General features: G+C 38.8%; 1 protein-coding gene across 1 annotated transcript; it reads left to right on the top strand.

Moving 5' to 3' along the window:
- The first annotated feature begins 4,052 nt into the window (after window positions 1-4,052).
- LOC110570217 (regulatory factor X associated protein) lies at window positions 4,053-13,460 on the top strand. Its single transcript, XM_021678196.1, has 4 exons — window positions 4,053-4,059; window positions 4,273-4,910; window positions 9,711-9,818; window positions 12,017-13,460. Exons 1-4 carry the CDS (start codon window positions 4,053-4,055, stop codon window positions 12,125-12,127), a joined length of 864 nt encoding a protein of 287 aa, XP_021533871.1. The 3' UTR covers window positions 12,128-13,460.
- The last annotated feature ends 12,695 nt before the right edge of the window (window positions 13,461-26,155 follow it).

Below are 26,155 nucleotides of genomic sequence, written 5' to 3'. Positions count from 1 at the left end.
GATTTGGGGTATGAAAGATCAAATACATAGGTATTTAACCTCTGACTAAAGTCAAAACGTCAGCCACTAATATCCAGGAATATTTCCTCCTTTAAAGGTCCTCTACTCTTACACTGATAATGTTATTATCAAAGTATTATGTACCCAGCAACTCTCTGAAATCATCTTTCAAAGGAGGTTATCTCCTGGCTCTCCTAAACAAAATGCAAACAATATATCTGGAAGTCTAAGCATAGTCTGTTTTTTGCTATAGTCATGCATTATGTATGGACTGGTAGATGCAAGAAATACAAATATGGGCTCATTTTTATTTTCTTACTATGCCTTTTACCTTTCTGGAAGTAAAGGATAAATTATTTTTTTAAAAACTCATTAAATAAAAAAGTAATATAAAATATAACATGAAATATAGATTGTCATGAACAAATTTCTCATGTCATGATGACTCGTGTCATCAACAGAGTTCTCATTGGGAAGAAAGAAGATACTAATGTGGAATGGGGGAAGGCAAGAAAGACTACCGGGGCTAGTATCTGAATTGGAGTTATCAGTAATCAGCATGAATTCATGATTAGATATAGATATATACATATAAATATATACATATTTGGATTTTTTCCCTTTATCTCTATCTGCTAAAAGTGCCTAGGAACAAGGAGCACATCTAGCACCCAGATCTTGGTGTCTAGATATCATCATCCCCTATGAAAAGGAACCAGAGATCCTAAGAGAAAGGAGAAATGGACTGGAGCTGGGAAGGTACAAGACACGTCTGGAATATCTTCTAGTGCCAGAGAGCAAGGGAGTGCTCAAAAGGATATAGGAGGCAGCTTGAAGGACTACTACCAGCCAAATCTAGGAAGTCCAGCCAAATCCAGAACAATTTGAGTAGCAACATCAATAAGGTAAGTAAGAGATTACAATCTATTAAAGAAAACATTAATCCATGAGCCCATACTGATAGTATATAAACAATAAATATATAAAGTAAAAGGGAAGGCTTTTCCTTACAGTAAAATGCCAACTCATAAATACAGAGGAAGTGGTAGAGTTGAAAATTATCATTTTGTAATGATCATAATATTCATTCAATCAATATCACAAACATGATGTACAGTACAGTTAAGTACTTATTTTCCTCTGAAATAATAAAATAAAATCCAAGACCTAAAGATTTATTTCCATACAAGTCTTCTTAGATAAAAATGAGGGTTATAATTGCTTTTAAGACCACTCTACTATGCTGTAATAACAATGATAAAGTTCTCTTCTGGTGAAAATTGGTACTCTGTGAACACCAAGTTTCATAGTTTGAAAGAACACCTAGGGTGACTGAAAAAAGGAAATGAGAATGGTTCCTTTCCTAAGCTCCAAACACACAGCATATATTACTTCTCAGGAAAGCATAAAACTGTTGTCTAAAAGCAAGAAAGGAAGAAAAAATAAGCTAGAGAAGGTGAACTAGTCTACAGAGTTTGAAATAGAGGAAAACAGATGTGGAACTCTGGTTCTAGGTGTAAAATAATTTATTTAAATTACAAATCACATAAAAATTAACCATACATCAAGTTCTTTTTTTTATTTCAAGTTTTTATTTAAATTCTAGGTGGCTAACAAATAGGGTAATATTGGTTTCAGGTGTAAAATTTGGTGATTCATCACTTACATATAACACCCAGTGCTCATCACAAGTGCCCTCCTTAATACCCATCTCCATACATCATTTTCTTAAGCAAAGGAAGAAGCCTAAGTCAGAGTTAAATTACATTAACATTGAAAAATGGAATATTAAAGCAGTACTACAGGTGTCAATTGGTCCCTGCTGGCCTATATCATTACGTTGTATGCTTACCATGGGTGGGCTTCATGATATGTAAATTATCTCTCAATAAAATTAAAAAAAAAAATCCTGCTGTCATTTATTGAATACCATAAGAGGAATTTGTACTAGGATTTAAAGAGCACTGCCCTCAGTGATATGCTGGTAAACTTTTAAAAAAGAGTTAACTGATAGAAAAAATGCTTAGCACATGATTTACAAATAATGATAAAAATCACAAGACTCTTTATTGTAAATTCCATACACCCACACTTCAGTGTGACTTGCTACTTGCAAAATCCACTGTCAGTTTTTACCAACAGCAGTGTCATGAATTCAAACTATAAATAAATGCTTGATTTTTATCCAAATCAGCAAAGAAGTTAGTCACATTACTGACAGTGTAGTTCTGGCATGAATGTTGGCTGATCTTTTTGTTTATATTAATGAGTAAGATAAAAGTGAAACAATGAGATGTATGCCAGGACTTCACTTGTAAGTGAAGTAAGTGATGTAAGCAGCTACTTTGCTGAAATCATGATGGTTTTCAAATACTGAAAGAATATTTCCTCAATTTTGGGAAGCTATTGATGATGTGACAGCCACAGATCAAACATTTTAAGTTTAATCTTCATTAACACTTTTACTATCACTTTAAGTCTGAAGACAACTGACAGTAAATCAAGCTCTGCTTTGTTTCATTTGACAATTTCCATAGTGTAAATACTTTCACCATGGCTAGTTTCAAGCAACCAATGTGACATCACCGAACGCAGAGTTGAGATGTGCAGTATCACATCAAGATCTCCATATATTTCCACATACAGATACAATAGACATAAATATTCTTACAAGCGTGGCTAATAGTAAAACATTGGAAAACAATTAGAAAGTGATGAGTTTTGAGGTTTTTAACTTCTGTTTTTAAAATAATTTAATTGATATAATTTAATTTTTAATAATGAAAGTGTTTAACCTCCAGCTCATTAAACTCCTGATATTTTTTTTTAAAGATTTTATTTATTTATTTGACAGAGAGAGAGACAGCGAGAGAGGGAACACAAGCAGGGGGAGCGGGAGAGGGAGAAGCAGGCTCCCCGCCGAGCAGGGAGCCCGATGCGGGGCTCGATCCCAGGAGCCTGGGATCATGACCTGAGCCGAAGGCAGACGCTTAACGACTGAGCCACCCAGGCGCCCCAAACTCCTGATACTTTAACAACTGGCTCTCATCGACCTGGTCTAGCACACCACTGACTGCCCCTTTTACCACTGAGAAAGCCAAAGCTCAGACAGGCTGTCACTAACTAGGCCTGGTCACACGGGACATGCCACCCAGGTCTGTCGAATTCCAAACTTTCTCCCATCCACTGTGCCTCTCTTTGAATGTAGTTGGCGATCTACTCACACATCAACACCCAAACACCTTAATGTGAGTGGATTTATCATTTGTTGGATAGTCATTGCTTTCCTTAGCAACAGGTGGAATGCAAAACCCGACTAGGCAAGGAGGCAGGAAAACACGGAAAGAGCACAACTACTTGACGGTTTCGTTCAAGACCTGGCATGATCGGTTCCCCCATGAGATTCGGCTAATTTAAGATTTAGCAACCAGCAACTGTGCAACAACTGGTAAAAATGATAGATCATTTATTGTTTTTTTTTTCTGTTTGTCATTCATTGTTGCTTTTCACACATTTTCACTGTATTTAATGAAAACGTTATTAAAGACTTACCTCAGCGGTCATAGCAAAGGACAAATATTAAAAATCAAATAAATAAGTTTCCAGGAGAGAAAGACAAATTTATCAAGAACAAATCACTTAGCTCTCAACACAAACAGAACTTTGGCCCAAGTCTGGCCCACTCCTTCTCCACTACATTATTTTCAAATAGGCCGCCTCTGCCATCCCTGACTGCTAACTAGCGGTCCCAGGCTGTGACATCACCACATCCCAGCGTCACATGTCCCACTTCAGGCAGTTAGGGACAAAATATTATGATAATTAGCGTTCGAACGCCACAGGTCACAAAATCGCTCAGGAACAATCCTAATTTACCCTGTGGAGTTCCAGTTCACAAGTGTTTTCAAACGTTTTAAACACAGTAGGTTTCAGCAAAAAAGCTCCGCCTTACCGAGCGCCCCGGCCGCTTCAACTTCACACACAGCCTCCGCAGCAGCGGCGGCGCTAGCGAAGCGCTACGCCTCCCGACAGCGCCAGAGCCGCACACGCGCATGCGCAGTCAGTTCCTCCGCTGGAGGCTCAGCCCCGCCCCTCAGAGACGCCGAGTTCCCTGAAAGGCACCCGGCGTGGAAAAGCTCGCGCGCAGGCGCAGTCGCGCTGCCTTCGCGGAGCCGGAGATTTTTTTCCTGTCGCGTGTCCTGGGTCTTTGGTTTGCGAAGTGCCGTTGGGCCCTACAGGTGCTGAAGGGCTGGGGTCGTGGAGCCCCATAAGGTGTCAGCAGCACGGAGGTGCAGGGTGTTGTCGAGGGTGCGGGGCCGGGCGCTGCCAGCGGCGCGCTCCGCCCCGGGGCCCCCGCCCCTGCTCTGGGCCAGGCCCCGGCTCCAGCTCCCGTCCCGGCCCCGGGCTCGCAGTTTACCCTGCTGGTGATGCACCCCTGCGGAGGGCAGGACGACTCTGCGGCCGAGGGCGTCCTGAGGCAGGCTCCGGCCCTGGGGGACGGCGCCGGTGCAGGCAAGCCCATTAGGTACCTGTGCGAAGTGGCGGGGGCTGGCGAGGAGGAGGCAGGAGAGGACGAAGCCGACCTGCTGGACACTTCCGACGCCCCGGGGGGAGGCGAGAGCACCGCTAGTTTGGAGGATCTGGAGGACGAGGAGACCCACTCTGGGGGCGAGGGTGGCAGCGGAGGAGCCCGGAGACGGGGCAGCGGCGGGGGCAGCATGAGCAAGACCTGCACCTTCGAGGGCTGCAGCGAGACCACGAGCCAGGTGGCCAAGCAGCGGAAGCCTTGGATGTGCAAGAAACACCGCAACAAGATGTACAAGGACAAGTACAAAAAGAAGAAAAGTGACCAGGCCCTGAACTGCAGTGGGTCCGCCCAGCCTGGCAGCGCGGGAAACGTCAGACTGGAGGTATCAGACCTTAGCTGGGGTCTTGGGGAGTGGGAGGTGGTTAGAAGAAACTCCACTCTTACCGCGAACCATATGGGCCAGGATGCTGGGGCTGGACTTGTGGTTGAGAGTGAGTGCTTGTCCTAAATTAAAGTTTATAAACACATGTTCAAATCCTTAACAGTTCTGTTGCACCCTTGTAATAGATGAGTAAATGTCAGTGGAAATGATGTGATATACATCAGCAGATCTGTCATTTCAAAGACCTGGGATATGGGCTGGAAGGACAGATAGTAGGTGATGGAGCTGGTTCATCGCCAAAGGAGGAGGCAAAGAGACTTAGGAACCTACATGAAATTGTAATTTGGAGAAGGTAATCTCTTCCTGATTTCATTACCGTATTCACAGCATACTGTTAATCAGTATCCCTATTCTTAGTAAACTGTTATTAGTACCCCATGCTTAGTACAGTGTTCTTAGTGTCCTGTTCTTGGTTAATCTTATTCTTTGTACTCTGTTGTCAGTAATTCTATTCTCAGTAGCCTCATACTTAGTAGACCTGTTCTGAGTACTCTCATGCTTAGTACCCTGTACTTTTAATACCTTGTTCTCAGTATCTCTGTTCTTAGTACCCTGTTCTCACTAGCCCTTTTCTTAGTGCCCCTAGAAAAGAAAATGGAATAATAATGGGGTGTAAGTCTCAGGAAGATTTTTGGAGTGTTTGATTTGAACTGTGTTGAAGAGTAAAGCCAGTGCTTTGGTGTTGGGCTTCTGGCTACAAATCTTCATTCCATCATTTGCTGGCTGTGTGGCCTTGAACAGGTTATTAAACTCTTAAGCTCAGCTTCTTCATCTGTAAAATAGGTATTAAAATGGTACCTGGTTCGGGGCGCCTGGGTGGCTCAGTTGGTTAAGCGACTGCCTTCGGCTCAGGTCATGATCCTGGAGTCCCGGGATCGAGTCCCGCATCGGGCTCCCTGCTCAGTGGGGGGTCTGCTTCTCCCTCTGATCCCCTTCCCTCTCGTGCTCTCTGTCTCTCATTCTCTCTCTCAGATAAATAAATAAAAAATCTTAAAAAAAAAAATGGTACCTGGTTCATAATGTTGCAGTGAATATGTGAGATATTCCATATTGAGTGTTCACACAGTGTCTAGCAGATAGTAAAAGTCAGGAAATCTTAGCCACTATTGTCATTATCAGTGGTATACTTTGAAGTTGTTATAGATAAGCAGATGTTTCATCCTGTGCGCTTTCCTCCTTTTAATAAAGGCTATAATCCCTCAGTACATTTTCATTGAAAAATTGAATCTTGTTAAAAATGATCCAGAAAATTTTTTAAACTGAAAGCTATCCTAGGATGTATTATAAAACTCTTTAAATTTCTTAGTTTTTGCTGGATTTGAACAGCTGCCTCATTGCTAAAATTTTAGACTTTAGAATTGTTAAAATGTGATGTTCTAAATTTTTAAAATTTATAGTCATCAGCATGTCACACTTCATTCACACTGATTAGGGTCTGCTTTTATCCCATTGAGTCTTAATCTGTTTAGGGTAAAATGACTTATCTGAGAATCTGATAAAACCTAATGAACTCTTTTCCCAGAAAAATACACATAGGTAGGTAGGTATTTAATTTTGCATACACATTATAGAGTTCAGGACCCCTGTGGATCTTAGGTTTAAGACCTGTATCCACATCCTTGTAAAATATATTTTATCAAATCTTGAATTACAAGTAATTATGGAAATAATCATCTCACTTATTACAGAATGAAAGTAAGGGTCATTGTTCTCTGTACATTCCAAATTCACTTCAGAATTCTTCACAGAGGGAGAATATACTTCTTTTCAAGAAAAGAAGTACTTTATCTATAGCTACCTTCTTTTAACTGTCCAGTTTTACATCTACAGTTTGAGGAACATGTATAAAAGGCAAATAGATACTGAATTAAGTCTCCCCTTCCCCCTCCCACAGAAAGGATTTTCCTATTCTAAAATAATTTGCTTATTCTAAAATAATTTGCATGACTTTTTTAGGAAAGAGAAGTAACTGCTATAAGCAAAAATTAATACCCTGCTATACCATTTGTCTTATGTTATGGGACACTTGACCAGTTCTGAGGAGATTTCAAGAGTTGTCTTTGTCTTTGTCGAACTGAGTGTAAAGAAAACAACCAGCAGTTACCATCAGGATATAATAAGGGCCACTGTATAATATTACTTTAATAGTGGAGAGGAGGATAGATCATTATAGGCTGAGATACTCTGGAAAGGTTTTGCAGAGAAAATATAACTCAGTATATGCCAGAAAGGGTGGCTAATAGTTTAAGCTTAATCAGCTAAGTTTCTTTTTTTTTTTTTTTAAAGATTTTATTTATTTATTTGAGAGAGAGAGAATGAGAGACAGAGAGCACGAGAGGGAAGAGGGCAGAGGGAGAAGCAGACCCCCTGCTGACCTGAGCCGAAGGCAGTCGCTTAACCAACTGAGCCACCCAGGCGCCCAATCAGCTAAGTTTCTTATATGCCAGGCACTGTGCTAAGCTGTAAATGGAGTCTCGCACCCTTCAGCAATGGTACATAGATGCTATATTTTACATGCATGGAAACTAAGGCACAGAGAGGTTAAGTAACTTGGCCTACGTCATATAGCCAGCAAGTATTCAAACCCAGGCAGTCTGATTCTAGAGCCTTCACTCTATCCCCATATTATACTGCTTCCTTAAAATTTTGGTAGATAAAAGAAAGAGAAACACATCTTAGTAAAGAAAAGGAAGTGGGAATACAGAAGACACTTTTGGGAAGAAGCAAGGGGACCATTCTAACTAAAGCAGAATATTTAGGTGGAAAATTCATGGAAAATAAATTCGGAAAGAGAATTTGTAGCCAGTTCTTGTATGGTATTGAATGCCAAACTATAGGACTTGGGTTTGGAGTCTTCAAACGAAGTTTCTAATTAGGAAGTAACAGGGGCTATACTCTAATGGGGTGGATTACAGCTGAGGCCTATAGATTTAGAGATTCTTTAGGAGATCATTATAGTAGGACTGATAAGTGGTGATAGGGGTCTTCTGTAGTGTGAAAAGCAAGATTAGAAATTAAGGTATTTAAAATCATTTACATAAATCAAGTTAAATACGGAACAAATGTATATGACATTTAGTCCATGCATCTAAAAAATATGCTACAGGAGAGACATAAAGGAACTAGGGATAAAAGAATAGACTTATGGGAGTGATCATTATCCTTAAATATCTAAAAGGCTATCATTTGGAAGAAGCAGTAGGTTTATTTTGCATAGTTCTATGTAACTAGGACTTTTAAGTAAAAATCACAAGAGATATATATTTCAGCTCAGTCGAAATAAAAGCTTACCTAAATGTTGGATTTATTTAAAACTAAATGGGATGCCTCAAAAGTTGGTAAACTCCTTAGGGCAAAAGGTGTTGAAAATTTTTGAAAAGGGAATCCCAAAATTATAGAAGTTTGGACTAGCTGACTCAAGGTTATTTCTACTACAAGTTTCTGTGATTTTGTGACATTAACATTGTGAATCCGCATAGTGCTTTATTTGGGGTTGTGAGAATATAGGGTACTCTGCCATCAAGTCAGTTTCATGGTTCCATTTCTTGTGCAAATAAAAATGAAACAGTGCCACACATAGTTAATCCTATGGGGAGAGAGGAAGAAATTATTTTTGTTTCCTTTAGGTATCAGAATGCTCTTTTTACGGTTTTGTTTGTTTTTGTTTTTTTGTTTTTGTTTTTACATTTCATGGCCTAAAATGTTTAGGGATTGAACATTTTTGTCACGTTGGGCTGATAAACTTCCCATAATGAAAGAGAGAAAGTGGATATTCTAAGAGAACTCAGAGGCCAGTAGAGAGAGAGGTCGAGAGAAGAAAACAGCTTCTAATCATCTAAATGAAGAGCAAAGGGAGAAGAGTAAATTTACATATGACATGGCTTTATGGTAAAACATCTATAGTTTTATATTTGCTTAGCATTTTTGGATGTGATCAGGATTGTATCGTGGTTTTATAAGAGTCAGAATATCTCAGTTAACTACAGTATTTGGTTATGCCAGGAAAATTGTGAATATTTAAGATTCTGTCAAGGAATTGGAGATACATATTTGGTAGTTAGGGCTGCTGAGTTTATTTGGGTAAGGATGTCTCAGAGTATGGTTTTCTTTTTAGGACTTAGCTATTTTGTCTATACCAGTGGCAGGAGATTATTTATACCAGTGCTTTCCAGTCTTTTCAAAGCCAGTTTGTCATTTTTTCCCTAGTGACTTCCAAATTTTGGAAACTTTGTCTATCAGTTGCTTCTTTAATATTTTACTGTCTACCCCCCTGTTTAATTGTTGCTGTTAACTGGACAAAAAACTATCGAAGTGTCTCTAGCAATATGTAAATTGCCTTTGAGTTTATGTATTCCATCCAAAGGCAAGCAAACTTTGTTTTGGCCTGGATAGCTGCATCTAAAGAGAATGTTCAATTTCCACTTGGCACTTTTTGTAATATTGAAAATACCTCCCAAGTAACTCTTTGCTCCTCCCACCTCTGCCTCACTATTGATTTTGAGACCTTCAAGAGACTGGAGATCTGAGGTTGGAAACTGGAGGGGGAGGGAGTGAGGAGTGTTCTATAAAATTAAGTGCCAACATTTTATCTATGAGGGATTTTCCCAGAGTTTCACAGGGACTGGGCAAGAAGGAAGAGAAGCTGAGGACCCATTCATTACATCATTGAAAGCGTGCAATAACGGATTATTATATTATGTTAATTGTTAACCCTGTTTGCATTTTTATCATTTATCCCAGGAAAGTACAGATAATATACTCTCCATTGTTAAACAAAGAACAGGAACCTTTGGGGATCGTCCTGCAAGACCTACTCTTTTAGAACAAGTGTTAAATCAAAAAAGACTGGTAAGTATCTGTAAAGTACTTACAAATGCATTATCAGAAGTTGTTAAAATTATTTAGATTTTTGAGATTTTAAAATTTGCTCAGCTGGTCATCAGAATTGATTGTTCCTCTGCCGGTACACACTGGAATCTCATAATGCTCTCCCAAGACAAACCTTTATCCCTGACTAAACCTTGAATATCTGAGCAAAATGGAGTTTTAAAACAGACTTTGTACTGAATTCTGTGGTTTATGGACAAACGCGTTAGTGGTATGGAAGTAGAATGAGACCAACATTTAATAAGGATCTCTATTCTAAATCTGCTAGAAGTCATCAGATTTCGGTCAGAAAAGGAGAGATTTTTCAATAAATAAGGAAATAATTGGGTAATAATTTTAAGACAAAGAGAATTTAGCTCATCATATCACTACACATCAAACTAAATTCCTGACAAAGATATTTAAAATTAAAATAAAAAAAATAGAATTGAGACTTAAAAATCTTTTTCTAGCTTAAAAGAAATAGAATTACAAAGAAATGAATACTGTAGTCAAAAATGGTGGTAAAAATGCAAACTTCAAACTAACATAGGAAAAATATTTGCAACACATATAAGACACTAATAGTTAATGTGGTTGACATTTTTAGTTTACAAAATATTCATATAAATTGATGAGGAAAAAATGTTGGCTTCAAGTACATTGCAAAAAATATAAACAGGAATAAAAGCAGAAATGCTACCATTAAATGATGTGAAAAGGTATTCAATATCAGTAAAAATCACAATAAACAATACAACAAATGAAAATTATTTAAAAGACATCACAGTGATGTTGGGGGTTTCATGAAATGGGCACTCTCATTCTGTTGGTGGTATCGTATATGTATCAGACTTCTAGAAAGCAGTTGGGCAGTGGTATCAGGAGTCTCTAAAATGGTCATCCCTTTTGGAGCGCCTGGGTGGCTCAGTCGGTTAAGCAACTGCCTTCGGCTCAGGTCAGGATCTCGGTCCTGGGATTGAGCCCCGCATCGGGCTCCCTGTTCCTCCGGAAGCCTGCTTCTCCCTCTCCTGCTCCCCCTGCTTGTGTTCCCTCTCTCGCTTTCTCTGTCAAATAAATAAATAAAATCTTAAAAAAATGAATAAATAAAAAATAAAATAAAATGGTCATTCCTTTAGCTCAGCAGGAAATAAACCCTATATATGGATAAAGTTAAGCATAAAGATGTTGCCAGAAATGTAATTATCACAAATAGTAAAATAGTAGTTAAAACAACCTAAATGTTCAACAGTTTTATAAAAGCTGAGTAGATTATTGTGCATTCACTTAATAGAATATTGGTACATCTTTTCAAATAATTTTTTATTGAAGTATAGTTGACAATAAATAAGTTTTAAACAAATAACTAGAAAATGTACCCTGCTCTAATGTTAAGTTTTAAAATCAGTGTTTAATGATAGTATTTCCACCTCGCTTGGTTTATCTTTTTCAATTTTGGGGGACCAAGGTTTTTTTTCCCCTCATCAATTTATAGAAGTATTTTATTAAAGTAAAAGCATATTAACTATAGTCTGTTATATTTGTTATATGACTGTATTTAGAAATGGTACGTGTACAAAACTATTGGTTTTTTTTTTAGATCATATTCTGTCTTTTCTGAAATTTTTGTAATGTGCTAATACTACTTTTATGAATACCTATATATGTATACACACACACACACACACACACACACATTCTTTTTAATTTCTTCAGAAAGACTTAATAGGCTAGTGGGAGAAATTGAATCCTTACATGGATTTCCAAACTGGCATCCAACTGCTATTTTCACATGTGGCCCGTTTTCATATCCTTGTTTTTCTTGCTGTCATCCTGGGCCAGTGCTATTCTTGGCTGTTTGCTCTTATGTTTCAGAGATAGTATATATGCTGGTGTAACGTAAAGCATTTTCTTTGTGTACAAAGTCACCGATAAGATTAAGCTTCACCCATTACTTTAGGTCTTAGTATTTTGATGTATGACATCAAATTTTATTATTATTAGTTTGCACTTTAACACAGTGCATCAGGTGCAAGTGTGAATTCAATTCAGGTGTGTTTTGTTTTGTAAGCATATTGTGCCTTGTATAGAGACATATCAGAGTAATTTTATAGCATGAAGACAATCTAATCCCGTAAGAATAATGTTAATAAATATATTTTTTCTTTTTTCTTTTCAAGTCATTACTAAGAAGTCCAGAAGTGGTGCAATTTTTACAGAAACAGCAACAACTATTAAATCAGCAAGTTTTGGAGCAAAGACAGCAGCAGTTTCCAGGAACATCAGTGTGAAGGAATTTATCAAGAAGATCCACATGTTTTTTATTTTGTTATAGAAGATGGACATATTTTTATACTAAAGATAAATGGGGTTAGATATGCCAGTAAAACATGAACAGTCATTTTCCTGTAAATGTATTTGTGCATTTGGGGATAAATAAGTATTGCACTTTGTGCATTACTATGAATTTGAAGAAACAGGTTACCTTTCCAAAATAACATTTAATTACAGTTGTTTTTTTAAACAAAGTATTCCTCTTCAGTCATCGTTACTGAAGGTAATGAAGCAGTTACTTTCTGTGGAAGTCACAAAGTTAATAGATATTAATTTTTGATCATTTAGTTCAGTGGTTCTTATCAAGGGGCAGTCAGAAATGGATGAACATGTTTTTGGTTGTCACAGTGATCTTGAAAACTCCTGGTTTTTAGTGAGTGGGTCAGGAATCCTAAATGTTCTACAGTGTCTGGAATGGCCTTTCACAACTAATAATTATCTCACCCACAGTGTCAATAATCCTCCTCTTAAGAAACACTGATAGTTGTGATGGTAAAATGTAGTTGGGGCACCTAAAATTGGGTTCTTGAAATAACTTTTTCTTTACAGTTAAGACTGGAGCTGTCAAAGAGGTAAGCGAATTTTAAATGTATAAGGAAAATGATCATTGTTAATTATCTGTGAAATTAGGATGTGCATTTCTTTTCAGAGATGTGCTGGTAAAACCTAGGAGAGGGGTTAACTAAGTACACTGGAATGAAAGCATCTCCTAAAATTGGCCTCTCATTTCATGTTACCTATTAGTGTTCTCTCTTTTAAAGCAGACTTGTGTGTTGAATTTGTGAGCAGTATAGATGTATCTCATTCCACCAATGTCAGGACAAAAACAATTTTTTAATACGAATTTCCTTTTCAAAAAGAGATTCTGAAAGTAACAATAACGCTCCAACATTTTGTCAATGTTTTTAAAAATTGAGCAAATTTAAGATCGTGTTATTCTTAAAGTAATGTTCAAAGAATGATGATAGATAATCTGGATGGATACTTTTTTCTTGTATTGTCTCCTAGGAAAACTTTGAAAAGACATACCTTCCAATAAGAGTAACAAATCAAATGTCAAGAGAGTATTTCCAATGTTAGATAATAAATTTATGTCTCTTTAACTGTGCAAAAATGTGTTCATTTCTTGGGTTTTAAGCCCTGAAATTTATATCAAGTTAAACTTAGTCAAGGCTGTTCTAAGAAGTACTTAAGGAGAGAGAATCTTTTTGTTCATCTTTTATGTGTGTTTTGTATCTGTGTATCTGTGCAAAACCACAGATTTTACCAAAATTATTCATTAAAGTCCAGTTGTAGACCTTTCAGTTGTCTGATTCACTTACTCTGTTTAGTTTTTTCATGCTGGATGCAAAGGAATTCATTTACACTTGTTATTAACTATTAGTTCTCTTACTCATGGTGTTGGAGCTTTATCGAATCCCTACAGTATAAGTTAATTTTTATAGTAAAAAAAATCAGGGGCGCTGGGGTGGCTCAGTCAGTTAAGCATCTGCCTTCAGCTCAAGTCATGATCTCAGGGTCCTGGGATCGAGCCCGCATTAGGCTCGCTGCTCTGTGGGGAGTCTGCATCTCCTGCCTGTGGCTCCCCCTGCTTGGGCTCTCTCTCACTCCCTCTCTCTGGCAAATAAATAAATAAAATCTTTAAAAAAAAGAAAAAAGAAAAAAATCAGATTATCTTTCAAATGTAATAGGAGGGATAGGAAAAGAGGGAAAGTAATAAGCCAGGGAGTGCTGAATTAAAATAAGAGGGATTGAATATGTAAATATAAATATCTCAGTTTATGCTTACAGACAGCTCATTAAAACAGTACGGTTTTTACTTATTTTGGGTAGATTTATTGCAGTGTATCCCCACTTGTATATCCCTTCATGTACTCCAGACTTGTGCAATATGACTTTTCTGCTTCTCCCACCAGGAAGTTGACTTTATTCACCTACCCCTTAAATCTGAAGGACTGGCCTTGTGACTTGTGTTAGCCAATAGAATGCAGAATAAATAATATATGCCAGCTTCGAGTAGATTTCCAAAGATTTTGAACACTTCCACTTGATCTTTTAGAACCCTACTCAGCTGCTGTGGTGAACAGCCAGACGTGTGAGTGAGGCCGTGCTAGACTAGCTCTCCCCCAGCCACCCTGCTAGCTGACTGCAGATGCATTTGACCCCAGCCCAAATCAACCAAACCTAGCCCAGATTTGCAGAATGAGCCAGCTGACCTGTAGACTTGTGAGCAATAATAACTGTTTATGATAGTAAGCCACAGTGTTTTGGGGTCATTTGTTATGCAGCATTCTTGAGAGCGGGTAACTGATACACCTAGCTATATAATTATTGCTGCTTAACAAGTGACCCCCCAAATTTAGTGGTTTATTAATTTTTTATTATCTCACAGTTCTGGATATGGTTACTATAGTTTTTAGTAGCTGTACAAATGCTTTCAAGCTAGGTGTGCTAGACTGTACTTTCCAAAGATGGCTACTACAGGGTCTCCCACTCCACATGCTCTTATGTGATGTGGCCCATTAAGAACGGGATTTTGGGGTGCCTGGGTGGCTCAGTCGTTGAGCGTCTGCCTTCGGCTCAGGTCATGATCCCAGGGTCCTGGGATCGAGCCCCGCATCGGGCTCCCTGCTCGGCAGGAGGCCTGCTTCTCCCTCTCCCACTCCCCCTGCTTGTGTTCCCTCTCTCGCTGTGTCTCTCTGTCAAATAAATAAATAAAATCTTTAAAAAAAAAAAAAGAACGGGATTTTATTTTTCTACCCCCTTGAATCTGGGCAGGCCCTGTGACTGCTTTAACAGAATATGGCAGAAGTAATGCTGGGCCAGTTTGTTTGAGGCTAGAGGAAAGGAGATATAATAAATATAGATGTGGTATATTCGTAGTAATAACAGCATAAAGGAATTCACATTTTCCAACAAAGTCAGAAGTCAACTGCCAAGGTGGAGTGGGAGAGTTGATAAAAAGCTTTAGGAAAAGGGGAGAAGTTAGGAAGATACATTAAATGAAGTCAGTGAGATGGCTAATAGCTAGTAGCCTGTCAATAATCCCCTGATAATCTGTTTTTCCCTTCTTTCATAGTAATAGAATTTTGTGTTGGGAACATAGCCACACAACAACGTAGCTGATTCTCATATAATACCATGCCAAAGAATCCAGACACAATGTGTGGATGATTCCATTTATACAAAGTACAAATGCAGGTGAAGCTTACTGTTAAAATTCGGACGTGGTTAGCCTTGGTAGGGGGCAGAGTCCAGGAGGAGACATGAGGATGCTTCTGGGGTTTTGGTATTACTCTTCTTGTCCTATATGCCGGGTATGCATGTGTATTCTGTTAATGAAAGTTCAGCAAACTAAACATTTTATACATCATATACATGTGATTTTTACATTTTTCAATATTTTGTATGTCAATTTTTTTTTTTTTTTGAGACTATTTGTTGGCTGCCCTTGCAGCTCAGTGAGACCTCGTGAGTAAGTTAATGGCCAGTAGGGTAGAAGCAGAAATGATGTGTGCAACTTCCAGCTAGTGCCCTCTAAAAGAAAGCAGGCAGCCCACTTTCCCCCTCCCTCTATCTAGCTCCTTAGAATGTGGACCAAGCAGCAGATCACCTGTAGGCCAAATGTGGGTAATTCACTGAGGATGAGGGAACAAGAGAGAAGGAACCTGTGTCCTTGGATGGCCTCAAGGAGCAGAGCTACCATCCTAGCCAGAAACCGATTACCTGCAAGAGAAATGGAATATCCTGTGTCTGCCCTGATTATTATGTCTTCGTTACATGCAGCCAAACTATAGCCTAAATAATACTGCAGGTGAAACTATAGCCTAAATAATACTGCCGAATGGCATTAAAGATTTGGCATACTGGAAGCCAGGACTCTATAATTCTGCATTCTGCAGTTACGTGACACTATTTTGTGGGGCTCAACCAGCTGTTGTAGTAGGAAAGATGTATTGCAGGCTTGATCTCAGGTTCATTTAGTGGAAGAAGAGGACGAGATTAGGATGCTTTTGAGAGAGTACTTTCAGTAACAGAGTTCAGGCTGAGCAGAGGAGAAACGAGGCCAACAAGGAATGGGGTTTTCTATGAGACTGCCAATCAAGTGTCAGAAGAATGAGCGAGCATGAGATATCTAAGCTAGGACACTAGCAGTACTCATCACAATGGGTTAACGATGGCCCCAATGTTATTAACACTCCGTAATAACATATGTTTCAGTAAATCAAGCTCTTTGAAATCTTGTAAGACCATTCCCAGGCTTCTACTTGAGTGTGATTCAGAGGGGTGGGTAAACAAGCCTGCAGGATTTAATGACAGAAACATCACTCCAGGAGGGCTCACTTCAGGGAGAAACCCAGTGATTTACTTCAGCTCATCAGCTCATCAGCTCTAGAGTATTGCAAAAACTTGCTAAAAAGTGATAACGAAAGAAAACTAAAAAATAGATCTTTTGCTTCAGAAGTAGTTAATCCAAACTACTGTGGAGAAAAAGAAGACGACCAACCAGATGGCCCTCAAAAGAATAGTCAAAGGCAATATTGGCCAAAAATTTTAAGTGGGCTATAGTCAAAGACTTAATTATGAATAGGCAAATGTGAAAGGTTCTAACAATCTTACCAGAAATTATATATAAAGATATATTTATACACACATACAAGCTTGTATACAAAACCGGGAGTTGCTTCCATAAGGCAAAATTGGGGCACTGATGATATAGAGTAGCAGAATGGGGGAGTTCAGTGGTTAGGAGACCATCGTTTATCAAAATAATCTTTTGTACTGCCTGAATTTTTACCAGTGCATGGATAACTTTTTCGAAAATGTTTTTATTGCAAACTGAAATCTTATTACAAATTAAGAAGAGTACTCTGTTTATGCTTTTTCCTTTGCTTTCTATTTCAGTTTACAGGAAGAAATGTTTTTACTAATAAATCTTCATTTCCATATATTTAGCACTTATTTGTAGTGCAGTTTCCCCCTGTAGTTTCCTACCATCCATTCTGAGGCCCAAATGTAAACTTCCCTCCAGGAGGTGCATAAAGAAATACATTATAATCTAAAGACCGCATGACAATGATTTTCTAGCATTTTATAATTTTCAAAAACAATTCCAGCTACTTACTCTTCCGACAATCCCACAGTGTATGCACAACAGTTATTTTGTAGATGCGGAAGCAAGCTTGCAGAGGTTGTCACTTGCTCAAGATTGCACAATTAGCTGTATTCAAATCCAGGACTTCTGACTCTAAGTTACTTACTGCACACTGTTGTAAGTTGTGTGAGCCGTGTATGTAATCATGGTGAGGCCAGTGCAGTTTTAATATGGACTTCACATTTGACAGTAGATGCACTATCATAAATAAATAAAGCCTTTGTACACTAACCCTTGAGTTTGGGAACATGTTAAAAAAAGACAAATATTATTTACACCTTAATTATACTACTTTAGAAAGTACTTCCATATGCTAATTCATTTGAACCTCAAAACATGGTAAGTATTGTCCCTGTTTTTGGATGAGGAAAGAAACTCAGAGAAGTGACTTGTAAAACAGGTCTGTTGGATGCAGAGCCAAGACTTGAATTAAATTTTGTCTCCAGAAATGATGCTCTGCCCACAGTAGAATGTTGTTGCTAAAGTAGGAGCTAACACTTCTAAGTGCCTAGTTTCAAACACGGTAGGCACTTCAATATATGCTAATTTTTTCAAGTTTCTGTACGCACACATATAATTTTATATAAATACATCAATGTCATCATATTGTGTATACTGAGGATTTCTGGTTTAGGTTCTCCCTTTTGTTTCATTTTTTGGCTTCCCACCCTCAGTCTTCCACGTACTGCCCACCTTCCAGTATGTCAACAACCTAGCATGTATTCTTCCTTATTTTTTTCTGTTTTGCAAATCTTAAACACACATAGGCACACATATAGCAGCTGTCAGTTACATAAAAATGTGGGCATATTTACACGTCAGCATATTACTTTTTTGTGCTCCAGTACTGTGTAGATAGAAGTCCCCCCAAGTCACTTCTATAGCTCTGATTCATTCCTTCAGATGGCTCTAGAGCATCTCATGATAGGAATGTGTCATCACATTCAATCATTCCACTGTTGATGGCGTTCACTTGGTGTCCAGTTTTCTGCCACTATGAACAATGCCGCCTCCCTGTAGTGTATCCTTATGTACTGGTAGGTCCTGGTGGTTCAATGGCCTTGGAATAGATTCTTGGAATTGTTGGGTGGAGGGAAATATATAGATAGGTGTTTTCTTTAGATATATATCTTTCCCCCCAAAAAGGCTCTAGCACTGCAAATGTCTACTAGCAACAAGGAAGAATTTCTTTCCCTCCTATCTTTGCCAGCAGGAATTACTGTTCTTTGTTAACTCTTCCTTGATAGATATGTACTGCTAATTGTTACATTTATTAACATTTCTCTCAATAGTGGAAAATTTGAGTACCTCTTCATATATGCTTGTTCATTATTTAGATTTGTTCTTCTGTGAATCAACTAGTCATATATTTAGGCCTCCTTTTTCTACTCAGTATGCAAAAGTCTGGTGAATATTATAAAAATTAACCCTGTCTGGGGCGCCTGGGTGGCTCAGTCGTTAAGCGTCTGCCTTCGGCTCAGGTCATGATCCCGGGGTCCTGGGATCGAGCCCCGCATCGGGCTCCCTGCTCGGCGGGAAGCCTGCTTCTCCCTCTCCCGCTCCCCCTGCTTGTGTTCCCTCTCTCGCTGTGTCTCCCTCTGTCAAACAAATAAAATCTTTTGAAAAAATTAACCCTGTAATTTTTTCAAAAGATTTTTTTTTTGAGAGAGAGAGAGAGAGAGAGTGTGTGCACGAGTGGGTGGGGGGGGAGGAGCAGAGGGAAAGAAAGAAGCACACTCTTTGCTGAGCAGGAAGCCCAATGCTTCCCAAATCTAAAATTTGCCTACTTACTTCTTTTGTGGTATTTTGCCATACAAGGTTTTAGTTTTTATATATTTTAACATATCTGATATTTATTTTGTGGCTTTTGGGTTTCCAGGGTTGGTTTAAAAGATCCAATTTGGGATCTTTCAAATGATTGTTGCTTTATAATTTCCTGTTTCTTTTTCTAGAATTAGAAAACATAATTAGTACAGGTATTGTCAAACTGTCCTAATTTCTTTTGTGTATTTGACATGGAAAATTTAGTATTCTTTTATCATTGTGACTCCTTCAGCTCATTTTCTTTAGCTATGAAAATGAGTATTATAATCATGACAACAGATGCTGTTGAATGACACATACATTCACCTGTTTTCAGATAGCAATTTATTAAAAAAAAAAGATAGTGATTTATTTTAAAATGGGCTGAACTGCCCCACTATAGAAAAAGATCTGATTAAAATGCTGCTTTTATTGAGTTTTAAAGTTAACAAATGTTTTTAAAACTATCTTAGTGAAGATATTTGAACTGTTTAATAATTAGATGAGTTAATCTCATCTCCTTCTCAGGACACGGACTACTTTCCTGTATTATCCTAACATTTATTACTTACCCTCCAAATAATCATTTGTATTATTCTAAAGCATTAGAGATTAATGGTTTTTTGTTATTGTATACTGCAGCAAAATAAACAAATCTTCCCTCTTCATAGCTTTAGCCTAGTGATATAGAAACGCGTAAGATGTGTGCTTGTTGGTCAGAAAGCACCCAGCCTTCCTCTCCAAAGTGAGCACCTGAGAGTTGCTCCCTGTGTCTTTCTTAAGATGTGAAAAACAACCAGAAGAGAAGTTATGACTAGTGAGATTTTGTTTTCCTCTCTTATAACTGCACCTTGTATCATTTACTGTCCTCAAATTGGAGACCACAGCCAGCACTAATAAGATTTTATACCAGTTGCCTTTGAAGATCTAGTAACAAACAGGATATATTAATAGTATTATATTAATATTAAGCATTTGCACAAAAATGTATTACTACTTATTATAATTATATAAAAATACACGTACATACCTGAACTTCCCCATCATGTTGATTAGAATAATCTGTGGGGGGATTGTAACTGGAACAACATCATTTCCTTCAGAAAGTGAGGGAATCGGAGTCTTACAGAAATCAGTATTTTTCTAAGATCATCAAAAGTTGTCTGCTACTATGAAAACTCAGGTTTGTTTTTAGCAGGGTAGTGCTCAGAGACCGTTTTTTCCAGGCTCCTATTATACTTACAAAGCTGGCCTTTTCTTTCTAAAAGAGACTTCATGGGGGGTGCCTGGGTGGCTCAGTCAGTTAAGTGACCTACTCTTGGTTTCAGTTCAGATCATGATCTCAGGGTCATGAGATCCAGCCGGTGTCGGGCTCTGCACTCAGCATGGAGTCGGCTTGAGATTCTTCCCCCTCCTTCTCCCTCTCCCTCTGTTCTTCCCTCTGCTCGCACTCCCGCTCTCTAAATAATTTTTTTTTTTTAATAAAATAAGGGTTGCCTGGGTGGCTCAGTCGGTTAAGCGTCTGCCTTCGGCTCAGGTCATGATCCTGGAGTCCCAGGATTGAGTCCAACATCGGGCTCCCTGCTCAGCAGGCAGTCTGCTTCTCCCTCTGACCCTCCCCCCTCATGTGCTCACTCTCAAATAAATAAAATCTTTAAAAAATAAAAATAGACTTCATGGCATGAACACCCTGCCTTTTGTGCTAGTGAGTGGACCCGTGTGTCCAGGAAAGTGAGAAAAAGCCAAGCATTCCTCTCATATTGAGGTACCCTTTTCTCTGCCTTACATTGAAACGATATGTTCCTGTTTCCCGTGTCTTTTCTATTTCTCCTTCACACCAGTGAACAGCAACAGTTGAAACTGTCCTATACTCACTAGTCCCAGACATTTGCTGCCTGTAAATAGGGCACAAAGTCCATCCAATATCTTATTTCTCGAACACTTTCGGCTTTGTCTGCAATTGGAAAATGACTACAGCCCCTGCCCAGGATGGGCATTGCCTATTCTAAACCAGTACGAGAACTTAAAACTGAGACTCAGGGAGCAACTCTCAGGTGCTCACTTTGGAGAGGAAGGCTGGGTGCTTTCTGACCAACAAGCACCTGGCCCTGAACTCTCCTAGATGCAAGTGGAAGGTCAGATGCTGGGGTCACCAACACATCAGCAAAGGGACAGCAGGGTCCTCAGAAGCCAGTGCTGCCTTCCTGTCTACACTGTACCCTCGCTGGGAAATGGAATAGCTCACCTCTGCTATTAATAATTGGAAGCAGGGATTGATCTATTTCGAGCAACCAAAACAGCAAGCCTTCCCACGTAGTCTAGGAGAGAGATGCAAGTATTCTGAACATCTCCTACATAGCTGATGTACTGGCAAATCATCTCGAGCCAGGATACTGATCAGAACCAGAGGAGCAACCATACAATAATACATGGGAGGTGCTCCCAAATAGGCATGCCTGCACTTTGTGAGAAGAAGCAACTCTCACCTGAGGCCTCCTGATGAATCAAAGACAAGGTCTCATCAACATTCCAAACATAAGAACGACGGTGAGGAGCACCGTTTCCGTTATCCAACACACCACGCACACCACCTCAAAGCATGATGGCTTAAAATAGGCACCTTTTTGTTGTTGTCGTTGCCCACACGCTGTGGGCTGGCTAAGCTCAGCTGAGGGGTTCTGCTGGTCGGGCTTGGGGTGTCTCATGAGGCTGCTTACAGAGGGGAGCACAGCTGGGGTTGGAACACTCAGGGTGGCCTCTCAGTCCTCCAAGCAAGACTTGGCAAACTATGACACCCTGCCCCGGGCCAAATCCGAAGCACAGCCTGTTTCTGTTCTGCCGCAGGCTAAGAATAGTTTTTACATTTTTAAATGGTGGAAGAAAATCTAAAGGAAAACATTTCATGACATGTGAAAAATAGTGAGATTCAAATTTCGGTGTCCATAACATTGTACTGGAGCCCGGCCCCGCTCACTGTTTGCACACTGTTTACAGCTGCTTTGGCACCGCAGTGCTAGAGCCACATCAGAATTCCTCAGGCTTCCTCCTAATCTTTACCGAAATTTACATTTTGAAAATAAGCGCTTGGCATAAACACAACTGTAACTGTTTAACCGTCAAAGCTACCTTTCTTTGCTACAGCAGTGCAGCTGAGAACCTATTCCCAAACCAAATCATAAGCAGGTTTCTCTAACCCCACCAGCTACAGCATGCAATTGGAGGCTTGCAATTATTTTATTTCAAAGAGGAGAAATGAGGGGCGCCTGGGTGGCTCAGATTATGGTCCCGGGGTCCCGGGATCAAGCCCCAGGTCAGGCTCCCTGCTCAGCGGGAGTCCTGCTTCTCCCTCTGCCTCTTCCCCCTGCTTGTGCTTGCTCTGTCTCTCCAATAAATAAAATCTTTAAAAAAAAAGAGAAATGAACTACACGCTGATTTTTTAAAAAGGGGAATTGGAAACAAATATCATTTCTGCTTTTACAATACGAACCCCAAATGCCTTTCTAAACAATAGCCGGAAAACGATGAACATGAATAGATATAATCCTGTCCCTTAAAGAGCTCCCAGTCTGGCAGACAGTTGGACAAGTAAACAGTGCGGTGCAGGAATTAATAACTGACCACTGAGGAGCACAAGTATGATGGCAGCACAGAGAGCAGGCACCCAGCCTGGCTCAGGAAGGTCTTGGGTGACTTGCTCAGGGAACTGATGGGAAGGAAGACAAGCGGGATTGGCCCAGAAGCCTTCCCAGGTAGCCCCCTAGGGCCTGATGGAGCGCAACCTGCCACAACCAATGATGCACTGCCCTTGACTGGCGTACTCATTCATCTTCCTCCACAAACCTGCAAATTCCTTTAAAGGCAGAAACGGTGTTATGTGCCATTTCATCTTCAGTGCCTGCTGTATTATCTACAGTGGCTGATGCGTAAGAACAATCTGATAAATGAATATGCACAGGTTTCTAGGATGAAAATATCTCTTCTCTAAGATAGGTTACTGTTTTAAAGACTCTCTTGTATGTCTATGCCACGCTATATTAAAAAAATCTGTACTAGTGAGTGTTTGAAATGCCAATACCAAATATCAGAGGCAGGAACAGGATCGGGAACCATGAAGATGCAAAAGCAGACAAGACATAATCACTGTTCTCCATAAACTCACAGCTTGAACGGGAGGTCTCACAACCGCCGCCTACAACTGAACCAGAATAGCCTTTCACTTGTTTATAGTTTGGAAGTCGACAAATACCTCTTTTGAATAAAGGGAGCATTTCTTAAAAAAATTAAAAAGGAAAACCTTGATCAAGTTAATGAGAAGGCTAAGCTTTCCTGAAATATTTACATATTTTCCCCCTCCATTTTAAGACTAAAAGGAAATGGAGGGAACTGAGAACTTCCTCCTGGATTTTATCTTACTTTTTCCTCACTAGTCATCTTTAGCACTTTTCCTGATACTTAATATATATGTACAATGAACAGATGTTTACAATAATAAAATTGTTCCTTCTTATATGTCGCAATATCACCTAATATTTACCACTATCCAGAAAAAAAGCCTCTATGCATATCCTCTCTAAAATTACCACAAAATATCTCCAAGATTCTATACTTAATGCCAGGGATACCAAGATGTTTAATTCAAAACCATTACCTAATTTCTCTATAGCATGTTGGATTTTAAAAGCATCTCATTTTCAAAATAAGATGGTTTAAATCACTTTAAAGACCCATATACAGTGACCTTTCTATGATGTTTGTAGGGAAAAATGAGCCAGAACCATATAGGTACAGTATTGTTTATTATAAACAATCACATAACAGTATAAGTGTGCATTTGAAGGATAATTGAAGCCTAGATATGATCATCAAAAGCATTACTTAAATAGAAATGGTTTCTTTTCTTGTTGGTTTGTGTTACATTAATTTGAACATGTCAGGATCCCCTAGTCTTGTCATACAGTTCAACTGCTAAATCATAACAGGGGAAGACAAATTTGGAATGCACATTATAGTTTGCTTTAGTTGTTGAATATACATACCAAATATTCAGGACACATTCAAAGTTAGGCAGATGCTTAAAGTCTAGCAGGTGATATTTAGAAAATGCTTTTGTTGTTGCTTCTAATCCCTTAGAAGACAATGAAAAGGGGATTGATTCTAAGTGCTAGTGCTATGTTGTTGTTCAACTTTTCCTGATTTATACTGGATGTAAAAAAAAAAAAAAATAAGGTAAATGTGTTGAAAAGTGACATCTTTATAGTTCCAAAGCACTGGCAGATAGTAAAATATCATCTAACTAAAGCAAACTTCTCACATCTCAATTTTTAAACAGGAAAAGAACAGAAAACAGGCTTGAACAACACAACAAATGTTCTGGGTCTTCAGAGCAGGCCAAAACGTTGTTCTGTATTGCACGACCCTTGTCCATGGCAACCTTAAAAATGTTTGGCATTGTTGGTGCCTTTAAATGGCTTAGCATGTCCACTTTGCTAGTTATCCTATAAAGGAATGCTATTACATTTTTGGAGGATTGTCCATCTAAAGGAATGAATGCTACATGAGCAAACGTGGAAGTCTGAAAGAAAATGCTACATTACAACTTTGGACAATTCCTGCCAGCAAAAATGTTAAAAGCCTGATGAGAACGTGACTAGTTACAGTGACCGGAGGGTTAACTTTTCTGAATTTCACTCGTATCCTAATTCGGACTTTTGGTGAGAGAGGACCGGTGATGATGCAAATGTACCACTTTAATCATTTGTTTTTCAAAGGATTAACACAGGCTCGCTGGAATATTTTGTCCTGGTTTTACCAAACCTGCATGAACATCCAGGTTTGTTAATTTTTTTAAATGTAATTTATAAGTGACCAGTTATGATTAATTCTGTAAAGGTATAAGGTTATCAGAGGATGAGTTTGAGCATTTGTGAAGAGATCAAGAAAGCTATGTTAGGTTTCCAGAGCAAAAACCATGTGTACTTATGCTCTCATGGAGCTGTACTCATGTGAGGAAGACTCACCGTATTAATGCCTTTTCCAAGAAAAGAGGAAATGGGAAAAAAACTGGAAAATAGGGAAGTAAGGGGAGAAAACAAACAACTTTGGGGCGCTGAAGAAAAGTAGAATTTCTCCAAGGAAGACTTCATCTCTTACCTGATTGCTCAGAAGAGAAGGGAAATAAGTTTCAAAATAGAGATAATTAAGAAATCAGTTACATTTTTTTGAGCGGAAGAAAGATCGTTAAGTTTTGTTTTGTTTTAAAAGTTCTGAAACATGAAGATGTCTACACAGGCTTCCTAACAAGACTCTCAGCTCCAGAGTCTGGGGCTGTCTTCTGGTTTACATTTGAGTCCACAGTACCTAACACTGTATCCGGCCTGTATAGGGGCACAATACATAGTTGAACCAATGAACTACGGGGTTTTCTAAACACTAAATGGACCACCTAGTTTTAACGTAGAATGTACTATTTTCTATTGCATATATGAAAGTTTCTATTAGATAACACTAGTCCTTACAAAAGGTGACAGTAGGAGCTCACTCGTATATATCTTTTTCACAGGGTCATGTCTACCTTGAATACAATTTAATGAGAAGCAACTATTGTGTGCACTAATGCTAAAAAGAGTTGAGATAGAATGCATAAATGAAGAAACCTCTTGGATTATCGAAGTACCGTCCGTTACAAGCATAATTACCTTCTTAAATTATACATTTTTAAGAGGGTGTGAAATATTTTTCGAAGCAATGCAGTGTTCAGTGGGTGAGAACTATATATATATATATATATATACATATATATATATATACTTATATATGAAAGTACCTAGAAATGTGGGGAATTATCCTCTCCTCTCTTTATCATCCAAGAGTAAATAAGAACAGGTTTTTAATACCGTACATATATATTTTAAATGTCCCACTCTTCAGTACCACTGTTCCCCAGAAATTACAGGGGTTACGAAATTATTATTTTATTTGGGAAGTTATTTCCAGGTATGAGGCTTCAGCTTTATAAGAGGCTACCAGC

The sequence above is a fragment of the Neomonachus schauinslandi genome, chromosome 3, assembly GCF_002201575.2.
Source record: "Neomonachus schauinslandi chromosome 3, ASM220157v2, whole genome shotgun sequence".
NCBI lineage: Eukaryota > Metazoa > Chordata > Mammalia > Carnivora > Phocidae > Neomonachus > Neomonachus schauinslandi.
This window is presented reverse-complemented; position numbering and strand designations above follow the sequence as displayed.